Raw genomic sequence first — 11031 nt, 5'->3', positions numbered from 1 at the left:
AGATGGAGGAAAGCTGAGATAACTGTGGCTTTAAAATATAGCAGACCCTAGAATAATGGAGGGATGGAAGAGCAAAATAGTAAAGGGTAAAGGGGCCCCTGACCATTAGGTCCAGTCTTGACCAACTCTGGGGTTGCGGCGCTCATCTCATTTTATTGGCCGAGGAAGCCGGCGTACAGCTTCCGGGTTATGTGGCCATCAGGACTAAGCCACTTCTGGCGAACCAGAGCAGCGCACGGAAATGCCATTTACCTTCCTGAGCAGTAGCTACTTATCTACTTGCACTTTGATGTGCTTTGAACTGTACCCCACAGAGCAGGAGAACAACAAGCTTGCTCCCTCTTCCATGGGATATTTCAAGATGGCTCTCATATTTCCTCTCAGTCTCCTCTTCTCCAGGCTAAGGATGGGCAGATATTTCTATCTTGGCCTGTGACCCTTTAAGCACAAATGCTAGAAAACGGCCCTGAAATTTTAAGCATGCAAAGACTCTATGCCTCTTTCCTTATGTCCTGCTCCCAATCAGTGTATCATTTCGAACATATGCAGTTGGGTGGGTGGGAGGGAAGAGTGAATTTAGAGTATAAGTTGTCGTGCCAGAACCCTCTCTTGGGCTCAGGGGAGAGGAACATTTTGCATTCATGGATTTATATGTAAATAATGCTTGTTGTTTAACTGTTGCCATCCTGAGAAGTAAAGATTTATCTTCAACTATTTGAGCAAGGCTTTTTTATTATCACAAATAGCTAACAAAGGTTATGGGCTCAGTCATGCCCCACAAGTGGTGCTAGAAAATGGCAAGGAAATTTTGAAGTCAATTCCAAAACCAGCAACTTAAACTCTGCACAGTACAGGATGTTTATACAGATTTACCCCTTGATCCATGTCTGTTGAACTTCCTGGCACAACTATGTTTCAAAGTTCAGTTCATTAAATTTTACTTTCTTTTTTTTTGTTGTTGTTGTTTAGTCGTTTAGTCATGTCCGACTCTTCGTGACCCCATGGACCAGAGCATGCCAGGCACTCCTGTCTTCCACTGCCTCCCGCAGTTTGGTCAGACTCATGTTTGTAGATTCAAGAACACTGTCCAACCATCTCATCTTTTTTTTTTACATTTCATTAAATGTTTACTTTTTCCCAAAAAGGACTTTCATTGGTGAAATTTAGCCTTTTGTTAGTAAGCCAAACGTTTGCTGCTCTTGGAAGTGTTATGAGAATTATAAGGTCTAAGATATAAAATAAATGTACCAAGCAAACACATACATAAATATATAAACCACATGTCTGAAACAGTACAGGAAAAAAGTCCTGGAACCATTTTGTCTCTCCCAAATTGACCTCAAATATTTCTCTGCAAGGAGGGAGGAAATGGGAAAAAACCTCCCTATTGTCTCTTTGCTCCCAAATCCTGCCTCAAGGGCTCATTTAAGATATCGATAGGGTCAGCCTGTTGTGGTTGTGAGCACCCTGTTGCAACAGTTAATAAAGATCAGGCTTACTAGCTGCTTTGTTTCTCAATATTCTCTGGTTTGCCTCTGTTATTTTTCTCTTACTGACAGAGACCCTACAAAAGGACTCTATATATTAGCTCTTAGGTACCCCATAAGGGAAAAGGAGCAGTTTTGTTCTTATAACAGAAGACAGGGAAGTGGAAAAACTGTTGGCTAACAGGCCCCCTTGGGTGAGGCTGGCCCCCCTCGCAGGTTCCTGGAGCTTGTTTACCGGTGATCTTCCTGGCTGGCATCCCCGCTAGTCCAGGGTAGATCTTGATAGGCCACATTTCCCAGCGTGGAAAATGTACACCCCCTCCCTTCTTGCATCCCAGCAAGGGAAAAGGAGATAGTCAGAAAGTCTATTTACATCTTGTTTATTTCTGACTTTACAGCGCTACAGAAAATATGTCCGATCAGTTCAGACTTCTTCAAGCAAGAGACTCAAACTTCCTTTACATACGCAACAGGAAGGTTTCATATTACACTCTTCACAAAGCTCTGAGAAGCCTGTGAACTTCCGGGAATATTCTTTCCCACAACTAGTCACATCATTTGATGTAAACAAGCTACTGATTTGCAGCTGCGTTGCTCTCATATACACTGACAAAAACTTCATGCCAAAACACACTAAGTGGTGTCTCAGTGCTTTTCACAAGGAGAACAGTAATTGCTGCTCTTTTAATCCTTTAGTCACAGGATTCAGTCTTTCAAGAGGTAGGTTGTTGGCCTCCTCTAACTATTCAGTTTCTGGATCAGTACTCCAGAACTCTGGCTTTTCCCCTCCTGTATGCACATGCAGTGATATCTTGGGTTACAGACGCTTCAGGTTACAGATGCTTCAGGTTACAGCCTCCGCTAACCCAGAAATTAGTACGGTTAAGAACCTTGCTTCAGGATGAGAACAGAGATCATGCTCTGGCAGCATGGCGGCAGCAGGAGACCCCATTAGCTAAAGTGGTTCTTCAGGTTAAGAACAGTTTCAGGTTAAGAGTGGCCCTCCAGAATGAATTAAGTTCCCGAGGTAACACTGTACATAGTTACAGTTCAAATGTCTTCAGGGGAGGGGGGAGTTCTGACTGCTTGCTTAGGGCATCTTGTGAGCTTTTCTAAACACAATTCTGGGCTCAGAAACCTCCCTCCCCTCCCTCCATCCCTTTGATGCTTCTCATGGAGAGAAAGCTAAGGGTGTAACAAAAAGCTGGCTACTTCCAAAAAAACTCAAACACAGCTGTTTTGACAATGGAACTTCCCTGTACAAAGTTTACAACACGTTGAACTGAAACACTTATTTGATGTGTATTGATCTAACCCTGCTTAGCAGGGTAGGACTCAAACCAATGGCTTCATGTTACAAGAAAGAAGTGTTGGAATACTGCCAAGGAGACAAAGGCATCAGGCAGCCTTCCACGTTGTTTCCGGACGATCTCCCATTCTCCTGTTGGAACAGTGTGAGTCAATTAGCAACACGAGCCTCAGACACATTCCAAGACTCATGCACACCCTTTTCAGCAGTCTCCGCAATGGAAGATTCACCCAGAAGAGCATATTTACAGCTTTATTCAACGTCGGTCAGAACAAAGGAAAAACATGACTGCTTGCATCCATGTCGAGGAAACAGCAAGAAAAAAAGCTATATACAAAACGGAAACTCCCAGTGAGCACAGTGCTGGGAGAAAACAGGCATGTGACACACAACAATCAGGCCTGACTCTTTTAAGGTGGAACAGAAACTATATCCTAACAACAAGAAGATTCCGAAATAAACACACAGAAAAACTTTCTGACAGCAAGAGCTGTTTGACAGTGGAACAATCTCCCTTGGAATGGTCTCCCCAAAAGCTGGCTACTTCCAAAAAAACCCATGAAGCTGTTTTTACACTGGATTTTTATAGAAAAGCCTCTGGTTTTTTAAATAAAAGTTATTTTAAACTTTTTTTTATGTATGCAACAACAGCTGCACAAATGCTGTTAGCCCAGAGTTAGAAAGAAGATAAAGTCCCTAATAGAGAAGAATGCCAAATTAAACTGTTGGACTATGCCGAAATGGGAAAATTGACTGCAAAGCTCAGCAACCAAGAAGACCAAAACTTCAATAAGGAATTGGAAAAATGTATAATTTATCTTGGAGACTACTGTAAGTAGTTGAAAACATTAGCAGGACTGCAATAACACTTGTAATGTAACGAGAACTATAGGGACAATGGAGTTATAAAAAACATGGATTACAGATAAAGATGCAGTAGAAAAGGTTTAATAACAGAACCCATGGAGGGAAAGGTGGAAAGTCCAGAGATTTGGAGGAATCTTAATTGTGGATGTGTGTTGTGGTATTACTATAATTTTATATTGGTAAAACCAAATAAAAATTATTTTAAAAAGAAAAAGAAAAAAGGATAGTGAAAGTCAGGGGAACATCTGTTTTAAGCTTCTCCCTCTTTCATTTTCGTGGACAGGCGGAGTCCCCAGATCCCGAGCGGTCCCCCCCCCCGTCATGTGGAATAACAACTCAAGACAACGTGCTATGGGATTAAATTGGCCACAACTATATAAAATTTAAAATGTGGGTAGACCTTGGCTCAGGCATTGGGCGTTCTCCCTCCCCAGTCCCCAGCCGGGGACCTATGGAGCATCAGGGTTATCCAGTGGGGGGGGGGGATGGGCCGGCTCTGGAGAACATATGTTCAAGCAGAGATAGCCGCCCCAGTTACAACGCCGCCGCAGGGGAGAGCAATGACGACCTTTCGGCGTACGGTCAAAGCCTCCCTTCAGAAACCCCTTTAACGGGGAACCCTGGTATCACTGCCGCAAAGAGGAAGATGGACTAAAGGATTCCGCCCAAGGCCTGATACCGCCAAAGTTGTGACTTTTGCTACGGGAAAGGCGAAACCTGCCAATGCAGGGAAATTCCTTTCCGGCCCTTTAACAGCGACCTTAACATAGCAGCGCCCGCATACCTGTGAAGAAAAGTTAACCTGGAAATAAGACATTAGCTGAGGGTGGGTAGGGTGGGAGAAGCTCTGGAGCCAAGTGAGGATTCCCAGGTGGATTCTATTGTGTGGGCAGGTAATCCCTCCCCTACCTGGCCTGGTCTCCTTGGGAACGCCTCCCCCAGGTGGGATTGGACAACTAACTGAGGTAGGCGGAGACCTCCAGGTATCCCACCTGAGGGAAGGCAAAGCCAAGCCTATGCTGATGGAGCCGCTCCAGATCCAGGGGCTGCGCGCGTCCATGCAAAGGTCGCCCCCATTTTAAGCGGGAAGCGGTCATTCTTAGCTGTGATAAAGGATGTGAAGCCTTCAAATATTCCATAGTGCCTCCAAACAATGTATTTCACTCCTGATACCATGTCTTGTCCTCAGCATGAAGTTCTGGGTTCAATGTACTGATTTAGAAGAGATATTTTATTAACAAGCATACATGTAGTAATAATAATAATAATAATAATAATAATAATAATAATAATAATAATTTATTTGTACCCCGCCCATCTGGCTGGGTTTCCCCAGCCACTCTGGGCGGCTTCCAACAAAGATGAAAAATACACTAAAATGTCACATATTAAAAACTTCCCTGAACAGGGCTGTCTTCAGATGTGTTCTGAATGTCAGGTAGTTGTTTATCACTTCGACATCTGATGGGAGGGCGTTACACAGGGCGGGTGCCACTACCGAGAAGGCCCTCTGCCTGGTTCCCTGTAACTTGGCCTCTCGCAGTGAGGGAACCGCCAGAAGGCCCTCAAAGCTGGACCTCAGTGTCCAGGCAGAATGATGGGGGAGGAGACGCTCCTTCAGATATACTGGACCGAGGCCGTTTAGGGCTTTAAAGGTCAGCACCAACACTTTGAATTGTGCTCGGAAACATACTGGGAGCCAATGTAGGTCTTTCAAGACCGGTGTTATATGGTCTCGGCGGCCGCTCCCAGTCACCAGTCTAGCTGCCACGTTCTGGATTAGTTGTAGTTTCCGGGTCATCTTCAAAGGTAGCCCCACGTAGAGCGCATTGCAGTAGTCCAAGCGGGAGATAACCAGAGCATGCACCACTCTGGCGAGGCAGTCTGCAGGCAGATAGGGTCTCAGCCTACGTACCAGATGGAGCTGGTAAACAGCTGCCCTGGATACAGATTTGACCTGTGCCTCCATGGACAGCTGTGAGTCCAAAATGACTCCCAGGCTGTGCACCTGGTCCTTCAGGGGCACAGTTACCCCATTCAGGACCAGGGAATCCTCCACATCTGCCCGCCTCCTGTCCCCCCAAAACAGTACTTCTGTCTTGTCAGGATTCAACCTCAATCTGTTAGCCACTATCCATCCTCCAACTGCCTCCAGACACTCACACAGGACCTTCACCGCCTTCACTGGTTCTGACTTAAAAGAGAGGTAGAGCTGGGTATCATCCGCATACTGATGAACACCCAGCCCAAACCTCCTGATGATCTCTCCCAGTGGCTGCATGTAAATGTTGAAAAGCATGGGGGAGAGGACAGAACCCTGAGGCACCCCACAAGTGAGAGCCCAGGGGTCTGAACACTCATCCCCCCCACCACTTTCTCAACACGGCCCAGGAGGAAGGAGCGGAACCACTGTATGACAGTGCCCCCAGCTCCCAGCCCCTCCAGACGGTCCAGAAGGATGTTATGGTATGTTATGGTATCAAATGCCGCTGAGAGATCCAGCAGAACTAGGAAACAGCTCTCACCTTTGTCCCTAGCCCGCTGGAGATCATCAACCAGTGCGACCAAGGCAGTTTCAGTCCCATGATGAGGCCTGAATCCCGACTGGAAGGGATCCAAATGGTCCGCTTCTTCCAGGCGTGCCTGGAGTTGTTCGGCAACCGCTCGCTCAATCACCTTGCCCAAGAATGGAAGATTTGAGACTGGGCGATAATTGGCCATCGTGGCTGCATCTAAAGATGGTTTTTTAAGAAGTGGTTTAATAACCGCCTCTTTCAGCGGGTCTGGGAAGGCTCCCTCACGGAGGGAAGCATTCACCACCCCACGAAGCCCATGGCCCAGTCCTTCCCGGCTAGCTTTTATAAGCCAGGATGGGCAAGAATCCAGGAGACAGGTGGTTGGCTTCACTTGTCCAAGCAGCCTGTCCACATCCTCAGAGGTAACAGATTGGAATTGATCCCACACAACTTGACTAGACAGGACTCTAGCACTCTCCCGCCCTGGCCCTGCTCCAACGGTGGAGGCTAATTCTTCCCGAATCTGAGAGATTTTATCTGCAAAAAACTTTGCGAAATCTTTGCAGGAGATCGTGTGGCCCGTACTGGGCCCCGATGTCGCAGGTGGTTCCGGTAAATTGTGAACCACCTGAAAAAGTCTCCTGCTGCTGTTTTCTGCAGATGCAATAGAGGCGGCGAAGAAAGTCTTCTTCACTGTCGCTATCGCCCCTTGGTAGGCTCAACGTTGAGCTCTAACCTGTGTCCGGTCAGATTCGGAATGAGTTATCCGCCACCAGCGCTCTAGCCGTCTCAACAATTGTTTCATTGCCCTCAGATCCATGGAAAACAACGGGGCTGCCCAGGCTCCATGCAATCGGAGAGGGCGCTTCGGAGCCAAACAGGCAATAGCCCTGGTTAACTCCACATTCCAGCAGGCCACCAGGGAATCGGCTGAAAGGCCATCAACATGGGATAAAGCATCCCCTACCACTGTCTGGAAACCATTTGGATCCATTAAGTGGCGGGGGCGGACCATCCGAATCGGTCCCACCTTCCTGCAGAGAGGATGGGTCACAGAGAAGTCCAGTTGCACCAGGAAGTGATCTGACCATGGCACTTCTTTCGTTTCACTTTTACTTAGTGTCAGATCACCAACATCCATAGAGGTAAACACCAGGTCCAAGGCATGTCCACGGCTATGGGTTGGGCCAGACTTATTCAGGGACAGCCCCATGGAGGCCATGCTTTCCACAAAGTCCCGAGCTGCCCCTTGTAAGGTCGTGTCGGCATGGATGTTAAAATCCCCTAGGACAACCAAGCTAGGTGTCTCCAAAAGAACATCCACCACAACCTGAAGCAGCTCGGGCAGGGAATTCTTGGTGCAGCAGGGAGGTCGGTACACCAAAAGGAATCCTGTACTGCCCCTATTGCCCAACTTCCAGAACATGCACTCGGAAAACTGGGTCTTCCCAATAGGACGCCTGGTGCAAACTAATGACTTCCTAAAAACCACTGCAACCCCCCCTCCCTGCCCACATGACCTGGGTTGCTGTGCGTAAGAGAAACCTGGTGGACAAGCAGCGGCAAGGACAGGCCCATCTGCTTCATCCAACCAAGTCTCTGTTACACATGCCAGGTCAAGTCCTCCATCCATGATCAAGTCATGGATGGCAGTGGTCTTATGAATCATTAACCTGGCATTGCACAGCAGCACCTTCAGGTCATGTGGGTATCCCTTGCTGATTCTAGTATCCATCCGGTCAGGACCAGACCCGGAGGCAGGGATAGTCCTCAGACAATGACTAAACCTTTCTCCTCTGTAATGACATGGTCTGGTCTTCGCGTAACTCCTCCTCCTACCTGTGATCACTGAGATCGGTTGTCCCAGTGCATCCCCCCCTGTGGAACATGCCCCAGCCATTTTGTTGGCTGGGACCTACTCCCCTGCAGCCCTGACCCCTCCCCTTAAGAACAAAATAACACCTTTAAAAAACCCCAATAAAAACAAAACAAAACCAATAAAAAACAAACAAAAAAACAAAAAGCAGTAAAAATTACAAAAACATAATATCAAACAAATTCCCAGGCCCAATAAACATCCATCCCCCCACATACAAAAGATACATTCAGTATCCATCAAAGGAACTTAACCTTCTTCAACTGGACAAACTGGCCGTCCTGCTCTTAGTAGTCTACTCATCTTAAAGATACAATAACATAGCATGGAGTGTGTGTTGAAAGGGGGCTACAGAAGCAGGAGAGAAAAGGAGGTGTGGGAATGTGTGTGAGGGAGATCTGAGGAAAGCAGAGGGGAGGGGGAAAGGGAGGAAGAGTAAGAATGGGGATGCAAAGGAAGTTGTCAAAAAGGAGGGAGTAAGGAGGCATTGGGAGAGGGATGAAGATGAAAACAGGGGCATGAAAGGGCCTGAAGAAATGGAGGAGATGGGGTGAAGGGGGAAATGGATGCAAAGCAGAGCTGCAGAAAATAAGAGAGAATTGGCTTCAGAAATGGAGCTGCGAAGGTGAAAAGAGACCTCAGTAGTTGCATGGGATGGGATGGGAAGGGGAAATGCTAGGGGGTTCATGTGTCAGGAGTGGCCAAGGGGTCACCGAGTGCAGGAAGCAGGGGTGCAGCCCCTAATATTTTCCTATCTTCTTATGAGTTGCAACGGGGAACAGCACAGAGTTTATAAGGATGGGGATGTGTTGTAACCCCTATTATAGCCTCTTTACTGAGTTCTTTGACTCCTTCTGGCAGCTGAAAACTGAATGCCCTCAGCAGGCTGGTGAGGAAGATGAATATTTCGATCTTTGCCAGCTCCATTCCCAAACATATGCGAGACCCTGAGGATGGGACAAGTGAAAGACAGCAAGTGAGCAATAATTTACTTTCCCATGTTCATTGCTTTGTAGTCATAAACATTCTCCTTAATACTTTGGAAAACTAGACATAGATAGGATAGCAAAATCATCAAAGCTCCTGTCAATTTCCCAGCCTGGTCAGTGCTAACCTTTCTTTCTTCTTATGTTTTGTTTGAAGTTCCCTATCTCATATCAAGGAAGATACACTGAGGAAGGGGATGGACTGAAAGTGAAGGGCTAGAAACCGAGGGAAGAGGGTCTAGGTCCCAAGTGGGAGCTAGGAGGGCTCACTTTTCTGTGTGTAGACTAAGGGTGAATATTTAATTTTGATAGAGGTAATTTGCTTTTCTTCTTTTCTTTCTTTTCTTCTTTTCCTCATCTTTTTTCTATTTTCCTTTTTAGATTGGTATGATGTTTATTGTGTCTTATATATAAAATTTTCAATAAAACCTGACTTAAAAAAATGAAAGGAAAACTTTTCTCAACTGTCCAAATCAGCAATGCAGAAAGGGGTAAAGAGCACAAAGTAATTTTGCTGTCAGACTTACCTCACATTGGTAGGAACTAGATTTCTGAATGCTGTATGGAAAAGCACATGAATCTGAACTTTGGAGAATTTGTAAGTTAGCAGTGATGATGTCTGCTGAATTTCTGCAGGAACAATATTCTTTTGAGTAGGAGTAGGAGCAGTAACCCCTTCATGGATCACTGCCTTGCCGTGGTGAAGGGGCTTGAATAACTCAACAAGCTATGAACTATGCCGAGCAGGGCACCCAAGATGGACAGGTCATAGTGGAGAGTTTTGACCAAACGTAATCCACCTGGATGGGACGCAGGTGGCGCTGTGGGTTAAACCACAGAGCCTAGGACCTGCCGATCGAAAGGATGACGGTTCGAATCCCCGCGGTGGGGTGAGCTCCTGTCGTTCGGTCCCAGCTCCTGCCTACCTAGCAGTTCGAAAGCACCCCTAAGTGCAAGTAGATTAATAGGGACCGCTTTCAAGCGGGAAGGTAAACGGCGTTCCGTGTGCGGTGCTGGTGCTGGCTCGCCAGTTGCAGCTTAGTCACGCTGGCCACGTGACCCAGAAGTGTCTTCGGACGGCGCCAGCTCCCGGCCTCTTTAGCGAGATGAGCGCGCAACCCTAGAGTTGGGCACGACTGGCCCTGATGGGCAGGGGTACCTTTACCTTTAATCCACCTGGAGGAGGAACCAGCAAGCCACTCCAGTATCCCTGCCAAGAAAACTCCATGGACAAAGGCAACAGGCATGTAAAAGTTATGACGCTGGAAGATGAGCCCCTCAGGTCGGAAGGCGTCCAACATGCTACTGAGGAAGAGCAGAGGACAAGTACAGATAGATTCAGAGCTGATGAAGCGCCTGGGCCAAAGCCGAAAGGACTCTCAGTTGCGGATATGCCTGGAAGCGAAAGGAAAGTCCAATGCTTTTTTTAAAAAAAAAAATTGCATAGGAACCTGGAATGTAAGAACCATGAACCTGGGTAAGTTGGATGTGGTCAAAAATGAGATGGCAAGAATAAATATGGACATCCTGGGCATCAGTGAACTAAAATGGATGAGAATGGGCGAATTCAATTTGGATGACCATCATATCTACTACTGTGGGCAAGAATCCCATAAAAGAAATGGAGTGGCCCTCATAGTCAACAAAAGAGTGGCAAGAGCTGTACTGGGATGCAATCTCAAAAATGATAGAATGATCTCGATACGAATCCAAGGCAGACCTTTTAACATCACAGTAATCCAAGTTTATGCACCAACCACTGGTGCTGAAGAAACTGAAATTGACCAATTCTATGAAGACTTACAACACCTTATAGAAGTGACACCAAAAAAAGAATGTTCTTCTCATTATAGGGGATTGGAATGCTAAAGTAGGGAATCAAGAGATAAAAGGAACGACTGGCAAGTTTGGCCTTGGAGAACAACACGAAGCAGGGCAAAGGCTAATAGAGTTCTGTCAAGAGAACAAGCTGGTCATCACAAACACGCTT

General features: G+C 46.6%; 2 protein-coding genes across 2 annotated transcripts in view; one reads left to right on the top strand and one right to left on the bottom strand.

The window, feature by feature from the left end:
* The window catches only part of LOC309369823 (cytochrome P450 2J2-like), a 226942-nt gene that overhangs the window by 60755 nt on the left and 155156 nt on the right, over positions 1-11031 (top strand). The window lies entirely within an intron of this gene.
* The window catches only part of LOC309369825 (cytochrome P450 2J2-like), a 39927-nt gene continuing 37187 nt past the window's right edge, over positions 8292-11031 (bottom strand). Inside the window, exon 9 of the mRNA XM_081911168.1 lies at positions 8292-9002. Within this exon, the coding sequence (XP_081767294.1) occupies positions 8815-9002 (188 nt within the window). The 3' untranslated portion in view covers positions 8292-8814. The remainder of the gene's footprint in view (positions 9003-11031) is intronic.

This window comes from Podarcis melisellensis (genome assembly GCF_964234715.1).
Source record: "Podarcis melisellensis genome assembly, chromosome: 5".
In the NCBI taxonomy this organism is placed as follows: Eukaryota; Metazoa; Chordata; class Lepidosauria; order Squamata; family Lacertidae; genus Podarcis; species Podarcis melisellensis.
The sequence above is the reverse complement of the archived record's forward strand: the minus strand, read 5'-3'. Positions and strand labels throughout refer to the sequence as shown.